The 18503-nt window shown below is 41.7% G+C and overlaps 2 protein-coding genes across 3 annotated transcripts; both read left to right on the top strand.

Annotated features, from left to right (window-relative positions):
* Positions 1–1206: 1206 nt before the first annotated feature.
* LOC145433400 (uncharacterized) lies at positions 1207–8255 on the top strand. 2 transcript variants are annotated; one of them, XM_080310496.1, is made up of 8 exons: positions 1207–2028; positions 2971–3245; positions 3959–4094; positions 4157–4248; positions 4318–4583; positions 4826–5977; positions 6041–6238; positions 7597–8255. In XM_080310496.1, the coding sequence occupies exons 2-8, from the start codon at positions 2980–2982 to the stop codon at positions 7707–7709; spliced, it is 2223 nt and encodes a 740-aa protein (XP_080166622.1). In that variant the 5' UTR covers positions 1207–2028; positions 2971–2979; the 3' UTR covers positions 7710–8255. The 2 variants fall into 2 exon arrangements, with proteins under 2 accessions (XP_080166622.1, XP_080166623.1); XM_080310497.1 differs by lacking the exon at positions 1207–2028 and having other exon boundaries at positions 2040–3245.
* A 761-nt stretch (positions 8256–9016) lies between these two features.
* LOC145433399 (uncharacterized) lies at positions 9017–18292 on the top strand. The gene is made up of 8 exons (XM_080310495.1): positions 9017–9311; positions 9396–9611; positions 11381–11655; positions 12895–13030; positions 13097–13241; positions 15651–16802; positions 16866–17021; positions 17602–18292. The coding sequence occupies exons 1-8, from the start codon at positions 9153–9155 to the stop codon at positions 17655–17657; spliced, it is 2295 nt and encodes a 764-aa protein (XP_080166621.1). The 5' UTR covers positions 9017–9152; the 3' UTR covers positions 17658–18292.
* Positions 18293–18503: the final 211 nt, after the last annotated feature.

The following is an 18503-nucleotide window of genomic DNA, read 5'->3' as shown; positions in this document are numbered from 1 at the left end:
TTGGCAAGTGGCATAGGCATAAGGAGGCCCTGTGGATATAAAGCTGTATCAGCTGTACCAGCTGTATCAGCTGTATCACTCTGTGGATATAAAGCTGTATCAGCTGTACCAGCTGTATCAGCTGTATCACTCTGTGGATATAAAGCTGTATCACCCTGTGGATATAAAGCTGTATCAGCTGTATCACTCTGTGGATATAAAGCTGTATCACCCTGTGGATATAAAGCTGTATCAGCTGTATCCCGATATTATAGGCCGATTTTATCATGAATTATTGAAAATTTTTGCGCTTAACGATGGCTCACTAAACATTACAACAATAATTTCGTGGCAAAAGCGAACAACGTGATGGGGGACGGTTTATCACCCTATAAGAGCCCATGATTCCAGTTTTTTTGGGGAGCCTGATGAAGTGCTGCTTCATTCCTGCCAACGGGTATACACATCCGGAGATGTTTAATTAATTATTATTCGAGGGGTGCTACCTTTTCAAACACACCTCACTCAGTTCTACTGGCCGGTAGCCTAAATTAGATTACGTGAGCAGAGAGACGTTAAAAAAATTGATCGCAATCTATATGCGATTCTCGATCATATATTGACCGACTCAATCATGAAATATAGAAATTTCTCTATCTTCGCGCATGTAGGCGAGAAGAGCTGACTCGCTAAATGTGTGACAGCCTCCTAGACTATTTCGCGCATCCCAGACATTGTATAGACCTGATACTAATTGCAGAGTGATACCTGAGTGAATCTCGGTACGGTTTGTCTATAATATGGGAGCAGCGGTGATTCTCAAAGTTGAAGTAATTAAAAAATAATAGTAAAAAAATCAAGAATTGTTTGAACACAAGACACCGATTCCATACAGGAAGAGTGATAAAGCTGATATAGCCGTGTTACAGCTGATAGCTGATACAGCTTTATATCCACAGGGTGATACAGCTGATACAGCTTTATATCCACAGGGTGATACAGCTGATACAGCTTTATATCAACAGAGTGATACAGCTGATACAGCTGGTACAGCTTTATATCCACAGGGTGATACAGCTGATACAGCTTTATATCCACAGGGTGATACAGCTGATACAGCTTTATATCCACAGGGTGATACAGCTGATACAGCTTTATATCCACAGAGTGATACAGCTGATACAGCTGGTACAGCTGATACAGCTTTATATCCACAGGGCCCATAAGGAAGGATGCTCGTGCTCGTCCAGTGTTTTCTCCTTCGTACGTCTTCCGAGTAGCGGCAACATGAACGCAGCTTAGTTTAATTGAAATAAGTGAAGGGCTTGCGGTGGAAGTTCTGTTACTATGGCGACTTGCACGCGGAGTCCTGGGCAGTTGGCATGCCACAATGATTTGAGTTGATTTAAATGCTTCCTAATCCTACCTGATTAGGTAGTCATATCTACGTGAAATATATATTCGATGCCTGCTTGCCGGCGCAGCCTCCTCGGTTGGCCGTATCACTTTAGTATCCAAAATATGTAATCTACTGTAACACGAGGTTGGGCAATGTTATACAACAGCACCATTCTAGTGCCAAATCGTTACCTCCAAATTAATATAGTCTTCGTTTTTCAATTGAATGATTCGACATCAAGCCTAGGCCTACACTAAAATATATAATATTAGTATATTACCGATCACAGATGCTTTATTCTATAATCTAGAACAATATTATTTGCAATTAATGGAATTGAATACTATACGATGATTAACCAATACATTACAATAAGTTGCTAAAACATTATAGCTCTTATCCAGAGAGTTAAACTGTTATAAGTTGGCGTTTTTCTATACTCACTGAGGCTTCCATTGTTTAAGTCGTGATGTGGTGCTAGCCCTGGTTATGGGTTGTGAGGAATGCAAGAGATCTAACTGAAATGCGGACACATCGACATTTGTTTTTCTGAATCAACATTCAGGTTTCCACAGACAGACAATTCTGGATTACAGATTAAAAAAAGATTTTCGAACCACCACACTAAAGAACTCATCTCCCTACAGAAGGTGGAATATTATTTTACCGAAATTAACAGAGGCTACTGTGAAAATGCACATTAATTTAATGGATAGAAATAGAATCAGGACCAAATAGATTTTCGAGGCTGACGACCTTTTGAGTTAGTATTTATATAGCAGTTCGAATGTGCAATCACTGATATTTGGATTTTATTCGTTGAGACCTATGTAGCTTGTGTACGACAGTTAAGTACTGGCGTTTTTGCCTCTTCTATGGTCTTTTGATCAATTTTCCCTGAGTGTGAACTATTTTGCCTTGTTGGAATTAGGTATGGATGTCGCTGACTCATACTAAATGTTGAATAGCGTGAAAACGCAATATTGCCGACCAGGGTCGTAATGACTCGACTTGAGTAGCAATTTTGCATTCATTCGAGTCATTTTCTTAGTCGACATAGTATTGACTCGACTTTTGCATTCTCTATTAATGGATTCAAGTCTCGTGTATCAGAACCGATTCTTGAAAATAGGGACAAAAACCCAATTTTATTTGTTTGAATAAAATGTTAAGAGTGTGAAAAATGAGTATATTATCAATGTGCGGCGCTTGATATCACCCAGGGATTTCACAGAAGTGAGTGAGACTTGAACTCAATAATGAACAGTGAACTCTATGAATTGAACTCGGAGGTAACTGGATGGTTAAGTGTGAAAACGACTGGACTTAATTCTGGTCAAAACTATACAAGTAAAATCGACTTGTGACTCAGAACCTTGACACTTGGTTACAACCCTGTTGCCGACAGACCTTTAAATCTGAAGTTATTGAGAGAATATTAAAAATATCAACTTATATTATAAATATACTAGACTAAGAACAAAGATTTTTGTACGGTATGTAGCCTATATACTCAGCATTGCTTTGTGGGCTGCATCTGACTCGCGGGTCAAAGGCCTTTGTTCAACAATAATAATAATCATGTCTTTCAGAGTTGCCATATGGCTACTAGATACCGCAAAGAGTTCATCGATATCGAAGTTGGTGACAAATTCTCATCTTACGATGAAGTCAAAGAGAAGATAACAGCTGTCCAACAACAGTCTCAAGTTCCTTTGCTATTACGAGACTGCGTAACCCTAAATGGAGCTGTTCGAAGACGTCCCAACATTGCAATCCTCGCAAATCCCGCTCTTGAATATCACAGTCTACATTATATATGTGTTTGTGGAAGGAGAGATGCTAATAGGACGCAGACGTACATAAGGTGAGAAACTAAGAATACCTTCACTTCAATATCATTTGTACCAACCAGACTAGTTCAAATGCGTTTCTTCATTGTGTATTGGAAAATTGCTGAAGATTGCGCGAGGTCATGTCATGACGACAGACTATTGAATGCTTGGTAGCTGGTTGATATTACATTACTGGCTGCGCACCACAATTGTTATATTGTTGCATCTGAGTCATATATATATATATAGACTTTGACTCCTTGTCATGACCTAAGGTGGCAAAGAAATTGAAAGAATATCAAATCCATTGGACAAATTAATTGCTAGAATTTTGTGAAATGCATCACAAGATAACAGTGTTATGAACAAGCCCTACTTTCAAGTCATAAGTCATGTGTCATCAAGTAAGTTCCCATTTTGAGTATAGTCTAATCAAATTTTCGAAGTAGAAGAGGTAGGCCTATTCAAGTCGTTGCATTTTGCAATCAATTTACGATGATAATTTATTATGAATACAAAATGATGTTAAATGGCTTGTGAACACAATAGAGCAGATAAACTATGTTGGTAACTGTATGTATAGCATCGGCCTTTATTCATCATCCAAAATGGAGGATAGACCGAAAAACCTCCCGATGTTGAATCAAATTGATACGATGCAAATCCCCCATCTACACATCCATGGAGTAGCATCATGGAAGGTAACGCTGAATTTCGCCTAATAATCCGATGAGTCCGGTTTCAGATTGGGAATTTCTCCAGAATACTTGAGTTCAGAACATGAGAAATGCAATGCGGAGATCAAATTTGGATTGACGAACGACTACCAACAGCTCGAAGTTAAAAAAATTAACGATGTCCACAATCATAAAATATCGCAGGTGAATGGATAGTCAGATAATATTTAATTTACATGCGTGCATTATCCGATTTTCTCTAACAGAAATTGTACAAAATCACAGCGATTAGTAAGATCGCACCTTCTTCATCGTCGACGTGTCTGACATCCCAAGATTATATGGATTCAGATACCAAGTAAGATTACATGACCTTTGGTGTTCTGTGGATGTGGACAATGCGGCTACATGTAATCTCAAAATTAAGACGGCATCTGGACTCGCTGTATGAAGGGGAAGAGTATTATGAAGAAGTCACATTGAAATCGGACAAGGCGCACGAGGAATATTATCTTGACAATGTTCAGACTCATAAACGGAAATCTGTTGATAAAAGCGCTCCTCTCATAATCACCAAACGACGCAAAAATGATGACGCAGAACCGTTAAAGGAGGTTACTCCGAAAATAAAGAGGATCCGAGGCAGACGCATTGCATTCAAGCATCTCACAGAACAGATGTATTCAGTAGCAGGTGGGTGAGGCCTGTAACGGAATATATTATTTTATACATAATTGGAAGTTCTTCAAGTTATGTCAATTTCATTTGAGTGACAAAAGCCAATGATGTTTAGTTCAACTAAGGTTGGGGTTAGGGGTTGGACTGGATAATACATATAGAATGTGAATGTGTCTTGTGATAGATTTAATGATAGTCAATTTTGGTTGGAAAAGTAAAAATCTTCCTACGTTTACTTGATCCTTTGGTAATTTTAGGGGCAAATTGTGAAATCTATGAAGACGGCATGAAGCCGTATGCGCTTTTTTTCCAAACGGAACAAATGGAGAACAATTTTGAAGCGTATCCGGAAGTGCTGATCATCGACTCGAGCTATGAAATTTCAGCTTTGAGAATAAAGCTGCACGTCCTGATGAATGCAGACGGAAACGGGCAGTGCACGATTGTCGGTTTCTGCTTTGCCATGGAAGAAAAAGCAGATATCGTTTCATTTCTTGTGGAGACATTTCTGAAATTTAATCCGGAAAGCCGTCAGACCAAGTCGGTCATGGTCGATTATTCTTTCTGTTCCAAGTACTCGAAAGTCGTTATGTCTCATTTTCCGAACGCGACCTCTTTTATGTGCTATCGTTACGCCGTGCGAGCTTACAATACGAAGGTTTCGTCCAGCAAGGGCATCGCGTTTCAGAACACGCAAGAAAGAGACACATGCGCAGAACTCTTTCATAATATGGCTCTCGCGAAAGACGAACAGTCATACCGCGCGAGCTTCCATCGTTTTAAGCTGTACGCGCCGCCCGCTCTTTACAACTACTTTCTCTTGAACTGGCACAGGAAAAAAAGCCAATGGGTGGATTTTCTCAAGGATTCCAATTCGTCATTTTTAAACCAAAAGAATTGCGGGATGGAACAGATCGAACACAATCTGACCCTCGTGTGTAAAGGGTACGAGTCAGCATCTAGTTTCTTTAGCCTGTTGCTATCCACTGTGTCTTCGATGCAGCTCGAGAGAAAGCAAAAAGCAGTCAACATCACAACAAAGGGTCCCATTGTCACGTCACAGTTCCGGATGGCCGAGATCCAGTATCGCAATTTTTTGACCCCCTACGCGAACTCGCTCGTGAAGGAGCAAATACGATCTTCGGTCACGGTGAAAATTTTGGATAACGACGATGTTGAACAATGCACCATTATCAGTCCGAAATACGGGGAGATCTACTGCACCCCTACTTCTTGTCCCTGCATGGTGTTCACTGTGATGGGGCTGCCGTGCTGTCATATTTTTGCCGTGAGAAATGTACGCGAATTGCCGGCTTTCTCAAAGTCACTGTGCAAACGCAGATGGTCCTTGCAGCATCTGAGAAAGACCTTGGACCTCGACCTGGACGACATGGGACTTGTGCCAGACGGTATTGTTATCTGTTTTCCGACTGGGTAACATGTCTAGTTTCAAATCGCGTCTGTCTTTGCAGCTTGTTTCAGAACTCGTGGTTTCTCGCAAAATGAAAACCGCGTCGAACCGAACGTGGGCTCGATTATTGAGGGCAGTGGTGTAGATGGCGCTGCACCGTCGTCGACGTCCGCGCGTGCGTTCGACGAGATTCACATTAAAAAAGAGAAAGACGAATCGCCTATGCGGTTATACTGTGAGGAAATGATGATCGATGAAGGTAGGGACATTTTGTGCGAACTGGCACGCGAGCTATCCGCGTCCTCGAATTCTTACAACACCTTGTAGAAGCGTTGCCTTGTGACCTCGTGTCTAAGAATTACCCTTTTCTTGAAGGGTGAAGTCTTGTAAGTGTAACACTACGGGGCCTATATTTTAGAGATCTATGGTTATTTCTGATTGTGTCGTTACTTTCGACAAGGAGACCGCAGTTAGATGGGCGATGGTTTAACCATTTTCTTTCGCCATCAGTTTACAAATTTCGCTCTTCAACTACTTGAGTTTGTTGGCAACCTTGTTTATAGAATTTTACTGCTATTAATTAGGACTAGGCGTCATCCTGTACCTCAGCGATTCGATTTTGAGTTGAGTATTGAATGACATCATACCCACGAGCAACATTGAAATATGTACCTTTCATCAAACCACAAATGAAATGTTGCCGGATACATCCTTTATTAGAAAGTGTTTTGGTTTTTGTTGTTCCTAACTGTGCCATAACACGGTGTGCACGCTCCTTCAAGTTAGTGTTGCCATAAACTAAACATGCATGATTGCAATCCATTGTAAATTTGATTAATACTCAAATTCAAAAGTTCAACTGTGTGCTCCATTGGTAGTACAGCGGTTGCACTGTCGCTGAATTTGACATTTTACACCCTTCATTGACCTACTGTTGTAGATGTCCCATTGTACATACCGCAGGGGTCTTCAAAAATGACTTTTTTTCTCAAATCGTACTGGCTACTTGATAAAATTGTTAGGTTACCTAATTTAAACCTACACACTAAATTTGGTTCAATTTCAACGAGTAGCCGCATTGCTACAGGAGAAGAAAGTTTCTATTTATTGTATAAAACTATATAACAAAAAATTTTCAAATTTTCTGTTCACCCTATGAAAGTGTTAGGTTGTCTATAGAAACGATGTTCACCAAATTTGGTTCAATCCAACCAGTGGATGCGGAGTTATTGCCGTCGAAAAATTTGGATTTGAATAAAATAGTATTTACCGTGGGCACCACTATAACAAATAATTGAAGAATTGGTCACCGTAAATACTATTTTATTCATATCAAATTAGGTAACCTAACAATTTTATCAAGTAGCCAGTACGATTAGAGAATAAAAGTCATTTTTGAAGACCCTATTGTACACTCCAGGGATCTGCCACGTACCAGTTGTCTCTGTATAGTTGCCTAAAACTAAAATAAAAAAGAGAGGACGTATTGCGAAAATAAAGGGAAATTTGGGGGTCCTCCGAGGACATTTTTGTTTTATTGAGAAAAGACGACATATGTTGTCCCCTGACAGATCCATAGCTGAACACAGTAGCAATGTGCACTTCATCATTTCACAGTTGATCCAGACGGCAATGTCAACTTTTTCGAGAACTTGGAAGAGGCCAACGACGGCGAGCCAATTGAAACTGATGGAGCTATCGACTGGGCAGATATGCTTGAAGCGTTATAGCCAGTAGTTCTTCCTCTGCTCTACTAAACATCGTCCCGATAATTGCAACTGCTCAACTCTATAATTGCTAGGCTTTGAATTACGAGTTAGAGTGATGTATGCGATTTCTGAAATTTGTCTAATGGAACTTGGATTTCAAAACGTGTTTGGAGTACGTCGGAGGAAAATGGAAATTGACCATTGCTGAATGAACATTTTTATCACATGTGTAACACACCGTAGCCTATTCAGTGTCGTACTATACAACCATGGACCATCCACTGCATAGTTTAATTCGTCTGCTGTAATTATGTTCGTTCAAAGCGCGTACAATTTTTACGATGTTTACTAGTCACCAATGAGTACGTATAGGCAACTGGATTAATGTGATGTACGTATTAGACTAATGTATGATGATTCTATTTTTTTATCAACTCGGAGATAATGTACCGTATGTCTTTTCTGCCCCTGGGCTGGTCTTGTTAATTTCGTTTTTGTTGTTGTTACAGTTGAACGTTATTTATTTAAAGAAACATATTTTCAATAAATTTCGTTAAGTATTTTGAAGCAGTGCTATTTGGAATTGTTCACTTGATCGTATATGCTGGTCCGCGCAGCCAGTGTTTCTTGAGTTCCATTATAGAATGTAAAAAAATGTTTACATTCTATAGTTCCATCATCGAGGGTCCCGAAACCGGATATATCTCTCGATGAGTTTGGTGGCGACCTGCCAGGTTTGGGCATTTTGGTGTAAACCCTCGCCGCTGTCTCGACTCAGTAACATGCATGGCTCTGTAGAGTTGAAGTGGACGTGCTGGCTGGAAGGCTGTTCGTCGAAATTGATATTTTCTAAATTCCACCATTTTATTCGTCTTTTTCGAAAGGATCTGGGAGTGTCCGAACACGCCTCTTGTCTTCCTTTCCACACACATGCTGCATAATAGGATATTTCTCAGTGGGAATCGATAATCGAAATGCCCTTGTTGCCCGTCCAACATGAGTCAGATCGCTATAAGCTCATCAGTTATCACAGAATGTTGTAATGGTAAAATTTCGTCACTTTTATTGGGTCTAGAGTAGATAGAGAGAGAGAGAGAGGTATGATATTCTTTTTCGCCTGCACCATCGAGATGCGATAGGACCGTAAGGTCACCTAGTCTGAACCTCCGATTTTTCTCCTCCATGCTATCCGTCCGTTATTGCTGAGCGCCTAGCAGGATAGCCGCGGATACCAGTTTTCGAGACTTTGGTCTGACCCGGCCGGGGATCGAACCCTCGACTTACCAATCAAAACACTAGCTCGGTACAGAATACAGATCGTCGTAGGATCATAGCTATGGCAGGATGAGCAAAAATGGTAGCACTACTAGTGGTGAGGTAAACATACCAGGAGCGATAGACTGATAGCTGTTCAGACTTCAGAGTGTGCAATGTGCAGTTGTCCGGTGTGCAGATGCGAATTCCATGGCTCCAGCTCATTATAAAAACAGAGGTGGAAGATACTGCTGCCTTCCACATTGCACCAGCTCTAGTACAGCCAATGACCGGCTGTACAAGATTCCAAGCGTAACAGGAAGGAGGTTGGGATTACCGACTAAAGATTGGGCTGAAAAGTTTCACCAGGCACGTATTGTGACGTGCTGAACTTTGCTAGGATCAATTGTTATACTACTACGGAAAATCAAGTTTGTTGTATTTCATTTACAGATAATATTTCAGTTTCGACACGACGCGAGGTTCAAAATCAGAGCGCTAAACGGACTGGCTTATATTTGCTCCAAACATTTCAAGGATTCTGATATTCAAAAAACTAGTTGTCAAAGCTGTCTTAAATTTGGATCCCTTCCGACTGTAGATTTACCATTGAAGTTTCATACATCGAAAACTTCAAGAAAAAGACGATTAACTGAAAATTATTCCAGGGTAAGTAGTGCGAGGCGAGTAGACAACACCTAATTTGATACCGGTACTCCATAAAATTCGAAATGCTGCGGAGCAACTCTGGCTGTAATTACGTCCTACACGAAATTTGCTTGATTGAACCAGGTTAAGAAGTGCATTTACCTCTACCAAGTTCTAAAATTCCAACATTTTTATCAACAAGATGCCGGAGAAATTTCCGTTTCCCACTGCGGCACATTAAAACAATTACATTCCTTGTGGTCGAATGAGCCAGTTTTTGTAAGGATTACCAGAGAACCCGGCACTTGGAGAACCCGTCCCTACCAACTCGGCCCTCGGAGAACCCGGCCCTTGGAGAACCCGGCCCTCGGGAAATTTTGTATATCAAGCACGCGTGGTCTACTTGTTGTGGTATTCACGGTGTTTTTCGACTACTCTGGACCTCGGTGAATGCGGCCCTCGAACAATTTTGAATTAAAAATGCATTAAATGTGTACCCGGCCCTCGGGAAATTTTGTATTCACCGGCAATCCTAATATCCCACCTCCGGCAACCCTAATATCCTAACCCTACCCCTAATATCCAACCTCCGGCAACCCTAATATCCCACCTCCGGCAACCCTAACCCTAACCCTAATATCCCACCTCCGGCAACCCTAACCCTAACCCTAATATCCCACCTCCGGCAACCCTAATATCCTAACCCTACCCCTAATATCCCACCTCCGGCAACCCTAACCCTAACCCTAATATCCCACCCCCGGCAACCCTAATATCCTAACCCTAATATCCCCCCTCCCCCAACCCTAGTATCCTACCTGAACCCAATATTCCACTCCCCGAACCCTAATGTCTCCCTACCCCACCTAACCCTACAGTTGCATTGCCCTTAACAGCCTGCTCTGACCAACTTCACACAATCAATTGAATCAGGTAAATGTCACATCTAATATAATGGAATAAAAACGACAAAATCACATCTAATATAAATAAAAACGACAAAATCACGCGTGGTCGATATGTGAAAGTCGCGTTCTTTCCCGCGCTTGGCGCTTGCGCAATCCGTGATCACGTGATCTGATCACGCCGTGACTGCGTGACCTACGCATGCCCTGACCTCCTTACAAGACCGACAAATCAGTTGATAATAACATTATTACTTTATTAATTCATATTAATACTTGTGAATACACTTAATTTCAAAATTTCCCGAGGAATTCACCGAGGGCCGGGTTCTCCGAGGGCCGAGTTGGTAGGGACGGGTTCTCCAAGTGCCGGGTTCTCCGGCAACCTTTGTAAGAATACTAGGACGAATACAGTGAAAACAGTCAGACAAGGCAATTTCTCTTTTAAGTCATTGTTGCCCGTGCATGCGTTGAATGTGACGTGAACCTCATCGTCATTGTTGTGCATGCGTTGAATGTGTGCTCATAGCTTGCGCGCGATAAGTGTCGCTGAATAAATATATTCGTTGTTTGATTGATTTGCTGGTTAGTTAGGAAATCTGCGACATTTGTTCGATTGAATGCATCTTATACAAACACGAATGACGTGACCACATATTCATAAATCTGATTTTGGTGAACAGGGCGCTATAAGTTTACGGATTTTTCAAAACAGTTCTCCATAGTCCATAGTGCGGATGTTTACTCTCAGCACCTGCTTCTTCTACTGCGACCTAATCGCCCAATTTGTATCTAGACCCCTCCGAGGTTGCAAACGCTTCTAGGGTGTTCTGGTGCCCACTTTGAGTACCGTTGGTCAAATCTAATACAAGTCGCATCTTTCAGAGTCACCATATGGCCTCTGGATACTGCAAAAAGTTCATCAATATCGAAGAAGGGGATAAATTCTCGTGTTACGATGAAGTGAAAGAGAAGATAGCGTCTGTCCAAGAACAGACGCGAGTTGTGTTGCTATTGCGGGACTGTGTCACCCTGCGTGGAGCTGTTCGAAGACGTCCACACATAGCCAAGCTTGCTAATCCAGCTCTTAAATATCACAGTCTACATTTCATATGTGTTTTTGGAAGGGGCGATGTAAAGCGGTATCAGAGATATATAAGGTGAGAAAATAAGAATACCTTTCGTCACTATCTGTGTATTTTGTAGTGACTAGACCAGTTCACACATTTATGATTATTTTACCTTGTATAATTATTGATGAAGATCACACGCCGTCATTACATGGTTGCAGACTGAGAAATGCTTGAAAGCCGACTGATATCATGTCGCAATTTAAATTTGGTTTTACTTCGGCCGTAACCGCCGTCGTGACCGTTGGTGAGGGCTGGAACGATATGTTTTGGCCATCCGTAAGCAATTTCCGCCTGACAACAGGGAAGCGAGTTCTTTCAGCTAAGAGTCTAATGTAAATTTATCAACCCAATATCCCAATCATCTTTAATCTTGAAAATCATATCATTCATTGTCACATGCAATATAATCAAATATCCGTAAACTTATTGAAAGTATGTTATTGGTTTACAAATATCAATTTATTTAGACAAAAAGTCCCCAATTCCAGTCATTATTAATGCTCTGCGGAGGTCGTTGTTTTCTTCCTACCAGTTTTTTTTTAGTTTATTTGTTCGGTTATATTCGTAGTACGTACTGTTGCCTGTAATTATTGCGTGACCCTGTTCTCTTTGACCGATTTTTTACAGTTAACTGTGCCGTGAGGCTTCCTGTTTCATAAATATTTTGTTTTTATCATGTTTTGTGATGAGTGGTGTTGTTTAGTTCCTAGTTCCTGTAAAGTGTTATTATTTTAGGCCGAGTAGCGGTGCTGCTTTCTATGATCTAACAATTCTTTATCCAACCTGTAGCTGACTTGATGATTACCTAATCTCTTAGCTGTCGCAGCTACATTCGTAGCCTATACATTCGTATACACTTCGCTCTTTTTGTATTTATTTATTCTGTTGTGGTATAGAATAAATAATTTCTCCCACTCTTGATCGACTCTCATATTCTCCTAACTGATAGAGCATTATTGCTTCTGTGTGATGACCACTGAACTATGGAATTTTTCAAGATTGCTGAGAAAATGAGGTGATATCAGTTCTGTTACACTAAAAAATTGAATGAAAATCGATTATGACACAGTGAATTATAGAAGTTGCCCCTTTTTGTCCGTATACTGGCATTATTCAGTGAACCCATATTCATTACCCTTACCTGGATTAAAGTCCATCGACGATTGTGTGTACTGACTACCGATTCTTGACTTGGACAGATGACGTAAAATTCTACAGAAGCAGTGGCATGAATTTTACGTAATAATACGACGAGTCCTGTTTCAGTTTAGGAATTTCTCCAGAATACCTGAGTCCGGAACATATAAAATGCAATGCAGAGATCAAATTTGGATTGTCGAGTGACTACCAGCAGCTTGAAGTGAAAAGAATTGTTGACTGTCACAATCATAAAATATCCGAGGTAATTAGAGTAGCGAGATAATGCGTAATATACGCGGGTGCATTAATCGACGGTTGCTTTTGACAGAAATTGTACGAATTTCACGTCGGTAAGATTGCCCCTTCTTCGGCATCACCGGAGCTGGAATCGGAGGTTATTCCGAAAGAAAAGAGAATCCGAGGCAGACGCATTGCTTTCCGGCATCTCACAGAACAGATGTATTCCGTTGCAGGTGAGCGAAGGAGCATGTCATTTTTTACATTATTGAAAGTACCGGTACCGGTACTACAAGTTCAGGTTATTTCAAGAGTGACGATGCCAGTGATGGCCGTTTGAGTGCCAAATAATTCCAAGTAAGGTTAGGGCAGTGGTTCCCAACCGGTGTGCCGCGGCACACTAGTATGCCAATTGGACTGCTCAGGTGTGCCGCGAGCAAATGCGCTAAACTGGGTCGAAGTATAACAAAAATCTAAATTTTGAGTGTGTCATTGTTGGAGTTTCTATTGAATTTACTATATCAAGACACGCGATGTACAATCCGATGCAGTGAACAGATACAAGGATGTCGCGACGGCCATAGTAACGTTATCTCAATATTCGGCATCCCTATCAGGTCATGGATTTGGTCTTTTTCTGGCTTTTTATTGTAAAGACGCTCTGAGCACTGAACGTATATGGTCGGAGAATCTCATAAATCTGCGACGCTTCGTAACTTGCTACTGCACTGCCATGAATGAAACTGGGGCCACCACCGTCAATGGGTGTGATGCGCTAGTTTGCCCACATATAGTAGCATTTAGGACGGTGATAGATAGATAACTAGACTCGGGCTATTGGACCGTGATGTTGAGGTGTGGCCGAAGGTGACCTTTTACTTGTCACCCCATCAGAACCGGAGGCAGAACAGGGACGTGACGTAGGTGATGACCTTTTTCTGTTTCTATTTGTAGTCGTATTCTTGCCATGTCTTCGTTATCGATGATAATTTTATACCATGCCGATACAACATATTTTGATTACTGAGATGCCAACTTATAGCACGGTCCACTTTTTGTAAGACACTGCTTTTGCAGATCCGAGGACGAGTAGGAGCCAATATAAACCTCCAACACCTAGGAAGGCATTTCCACCATGGAGAAATGTGTACTCATTTGGAAGTGAGGTTCACGTTTACAAATTAGAATTGCCGACATAGCCATTCACATTGCGATTGTTAGGTAGGCCTAGCGTGCCAGCATTGCAGGTAAAAGTAGGCTCACGTCGCAACGTAATGTTGCAGGCGACAAATTTGAGAATTGAGAAGTAATGTTGATCAAATGATATCAGTTAACAAATTTCACCGGTCCTGAGGTTTATCATCCCGGTTTGTTGGAACTGCAATTGAACAGCAGCTGGCTGCCAGTAAGACTCTTGACTGAGGTATTGCTATCCTCACAGAAGCTATTACACGATCTGCATGGAAACGCGTGTGGCTTCCAAGTATAGACACCTGAAGTTTTAAGGAGATTTCAGCAGGCAAGTTATGTGGCAACAGAGGTAATGGTTGATAATTCAAAACCTCACACGGATTGAGAGAAAGTCCTTATTCCTGCCTGCAAAAAAATTGTAAAAAAGAAGAATTGAAAACGATCCCCTTGTCAAATTATACCATTCGTAGACGTATTTGTGAAATGTCCGCAGAGATAAAAGAAAACTTAATTTCTTCTTTGAAGCAGCGAAAAGCCTACTTGAGTACACCGAAAAGGCACAAGTACTTCGGCAGTGACCAGTGACCACCTATATAAGATTGTGGTTGCTGTTATACGCATTCTGGTAGTTTGCTTTTGCCGTAAGCCAAAAGGGTTCAGAACCACTGTGCTAGTGTGCCGCGAACTCTTTTTCATTTTCAAAGTGTGCCGCGAGGTCAAAAAGGTTGGGAACCACTGGGTTAGGGTTATGGGTGTAGACTTGATAATTAATATGATATGTCACTCGAAAAATTAATTTCCGTCACTCAAACATAGACACCGGCACTATTCAATCTGTGTTGTCGCTCGTGCTTTTATATTATCTTCTAATTCTTTTCATTCCACACCCATGCCTACTTTTTACATCGCCTAGGCCCAGGTGGCTGTCTGATTTCAAAGACAGCTCCAAGTCGTTTCGACACCATCCTATCTTTTTATCATATTACAATCTTGTGTTGTGTGTGAACTGATGTCAAAAAAACAACATTCTCTCACTCAAATGATTAAGGCTAATATGAATAGAACGCCACTTTCCAAGCGTCCCTCAAATCTCAAATGAACCGTATTTATGTCACTCAAGTGAGCTGACACTTGGTCAATAGGTCACTAATCCGATATGCAACCAGAATTTACAATTTGATTTGACAAGCCAATGAGCTGAGATATGGATACTAGTTGGATGTGTATTCTATTGTATTTGACGGCTCTGCGACATCGATGCAGCCCGATTTTTGAAGTGCCTGAAGTAGACTACTCGTTTCTGTTGTGAAGTTGTTTCGAAGACACAATTTGACTCATATGACACAATCAATGTCATTTTTGTGTAATCGTGCTGGATTTAATTGATGGGCAGTTTTGTTTAGAAAAGTTAAGAGTCCATGTCTTGCTGAATTTATTCGATCTCTTAATTTTAGGCGCAATCTTTGAGATATACGAAAACGGCATGAAGCCGTTTGCCTGTTTTTTCCAAACGGACGAAATGAAAAAGAACTTCGAAGCGTATCCGGAAGTGCTGATCATCGACTCGAACTACGAAATTTCCGCTCTAAGAATTAATCTGTATGTGTTGATGAATGTGGACGGAAACGGGCAATGCGCGGTCGTCGGTTTCTGCTTTGCGATGGAAGAAAGAGGCGATATTATATCGTTTCTTATAAAGACATTTCTCAAGTTTAATCCGGAAAGCTGTCGGACCAAGTCGATCATGGTCGATTATGCTTTCTGTTTAGATTACTTGAAAATTATTCTTCCTCATTTCCCGAGCGCGACCTCGTTCATATGCTATCATTACGCCTTGCAAGCTTATGAAACGAAGGTTTCGTCTGGAGAGGGTGTCACGTTTCAGAACACGCAAGAAAAAGAGACGTGCGCTGAACTATTCCGTAATATGGCGCTCGCGAAAAACGAAAAATCCTACCGCGAGAGTTTTCAGCGTTTTAAGCTGTACGCGCCGCCCGCTCTTTACAACTACTTTCTCTTGAACTGGCACAGGAAAAAAAGTCAATGGGTGGATTTTCTCAAGGATCCCAATTCGTCGTTTCTGGACCAGAGGAACAGCGGGATGGTACAGATCGAACGAAACCTGACCCTCGTGTGTAAAGCGCATGGGTCGACGCCGAGTTTCTTCAGCCTGTTGCTGTCCGCTGTGTCTTCGATGCAGCTCGAGAGAAAGCGAAAAGCGTTGAACATCCAAACGAAAGGACCCATTTTTACATCACTCCTCCGGTTGGCCGAGATTCGGTATCGGAATTTTTTGACCCCCTACGCGTACTCGCTTGTGAAAGAGCAAATCCGATCTTCGGTCACGGTAAAAATTTTGGACAATGACGAACAGGAACAGTGCACTGTTATCAGCCCGAAATACGGGGAGATCCACTGCACCCCCACGTCTTGTCCCTGCATGGTGTTCACCGTGATGGGGCTGCCGTGCTGTCATATTTTCGCCGTGAGAAATGTACGCGAAATGCCGGCTTTCTCGAAGTCACTGTGCAAACGCAGATGGTCCTTGCAGCATCTTAGGAAGAGCCTCGACCTCGATATGGACGATGGGGGGTTTGTGCCACGTGGTAATGACATTGGCTTTCTGACGGCGTGACTAGTCGGGGCTGAATTATCGTCTTTCTTTGCAGCTTATTTCGAATGGCGAGATTTCTCGGACAAGGAAAACTGCATCGAACTGAATGCCGACGCGACGACTGTACACACAGTCGACGAGAATCACATGCAGAAAGAGAAAAGCGAATCGCCCTTGAGATTGTACTGTGAGAACATTGAGATCGATGAAGGTATGTGGTTTTCTTTAATCGAGCCGAGAACGTTTTTTTCTCTATTTCACATCTCGGGGGGAAGTTTGGCGTGAACCCGCTTGAGCAAATTATACCTTGTAGATTTTTACTGCTTAAGAGAAATATTTACCTTTCATCCGACCTCAAGTTGTATATTGCCAGTTGCACGCTTCATAGAAATATTTTCATGTTGTTATTCAGATATCAGAGTGGATGAGTAGACCATCCCCATTCTGTTTCGAGCCGACAGATCCACTTCTGAACATAGCGTCAACTCAACATATCAGGGAGGGCTGTAATGACCCGAGCCAGATTTGTGTTGCAATTTTTCGTGGACTCGACTAGACCCGAGTAATTTTCTTAAGAATGGAAAATGACCATTAACTCGACTTGCACTTGAGTTATTCCGTAGGACTCTAGACTTGGACTCGGGTCTTAACACTATGACTCGAACTTGACTCGATGGTGAATTGAAAATGACTCGACTGGAGTCAAAACTGCATAAGTAAAATTGACATGCAGCTCGCAAACGCTTGATCGAGTTAACTTGCAACCCTGCAACGTATACATCATTTCACAGTTGATCCGGACGGCGATGTTAACCTTTTCGAGAATTTGGTGGAGAGAGGCCAATGATTGGAAGCCTATTGAAACCGACAGGTATCAATTGGGCAGTGGGCAGATATATTGAATCGTTATAATCGGTTGTCTTTCCTTCACTATTATACTCAACCTGCCAGAAGTATTTGCACATGCGCTGCTCTAAAATTGCCAGGCTTCCACTTGAGGCCAGTGGTTCCCGGAGTGGGTGACGGCGACCCCCTGGTACCGGGTTCGGTGGTTCTATACTAATACCGAGAAAACCATTACAGAGAATGGCCAATGCCGAGAATCTAACTTACGGAGACGGACGTTGTCGAGTTATTTATATCTGAGAATTGACACCGAATTGGCAACGCCGTGATGAACATACACACGACCTGCACATATGCATAACATGAGAATGCCCATTCTCGGTAATGGTATTATCAGTAACGGTTTTCTCGGTATTGACCGGGTTCGGTGCAGGGAGCATTGTGTAAAGGTTCGGGAACCAACTGATGGTCTGGCTAGGCGATGGATTCTATTTTCGAAATTCGTTGTCATACCGGTATTTAAATGATATTTCTATTATTAATTATTATCGAAGTTGAGATAATGTACCCTGCGTCTTTTAAGAAACTATTTTCAATAAATTTCGTTTTAATATTTTGAAGCGCTACTACATGAAATTGCTGGTTTGAGTGTATAATGTATATGCTGTGGAGTGGGATCTGCACAGGCAGTGTTTCTTGTGGGTTCCTTCAGGAGGTTTGAGTTTGGTGGCAATGTAAAGTCAGGTATATTTGTAACTTATGTCTCCACCGTGTTCCCAAGACGTAGTTCCTTCACAATATCCACTGGCAACTACCAAAAATTCCTCGTCCTGATTGCGTCAAGAAA

The sequence above is a fragment of the Botryllus schlosseri genome, chromosome 2, assembly GCF_051294905.1.
Source record: "Botryllus schlosseri isolate E-star chromosome 2, Bs_hap1, whole genome shotgun sequence".
NCBI lineage: Eukaryota > Metazoa > Chordata > Ascidiacea > Stolidobranchia > Styelidae > Botryllus > Botryllus schlosseri.
Note: the sequence above shows the minus strand (reverse complement) of the source record. Positions and strands in the feature narration are given on the sequence as shown.

Excerpts from the sequence above, each read along its gene's own strand:
- LOC145433400 (XM_080310496.1), top strand. The coding sequence starts at position 2,980 with ATGGCTACTAGATACCGCAAAGAGTTCATCGATATCGAAGTTGGTGAC. Across the intron at positions 4,095-4,156 it reads ACAATCATAAAATATCGCAG|AAATTGTACAAAATCACAGC; the intron begins GTGAATGGATAG and ends TTTCTCTAACAG. Across the intron at positions 5,978-6,040 it reads CATGGGACTTGTGCCAGACG|CTTGTTTCAGAACTCGTGGT; the intron begins GTATTGTTATCT and ends CTGTCTTTGCAG.
- LOC145433399 (XM_080310495.1), top strand. The coding sequence starts at position 9,153 with ATGGCTCCAGCTCATTATAAAAACAGAGGTGGAAGATACTGCTGCCTT. Across the intron at positions 13,242-15,650 it reads ACAGATGTATTCCGTTGCAG|GCGCAATCTTTGAGATATAC; the intron begins GTGAGCGAAGGA and ends TCTTAATTTTAG. Across the intron at positions 16,803-16,865 it reads TGGGGGGTTTGTGCCACGTG|CTTATTTCGAATGGCGAGAT; the intron begins GTAATGACATTG and ends CTTTCTTTGCAG.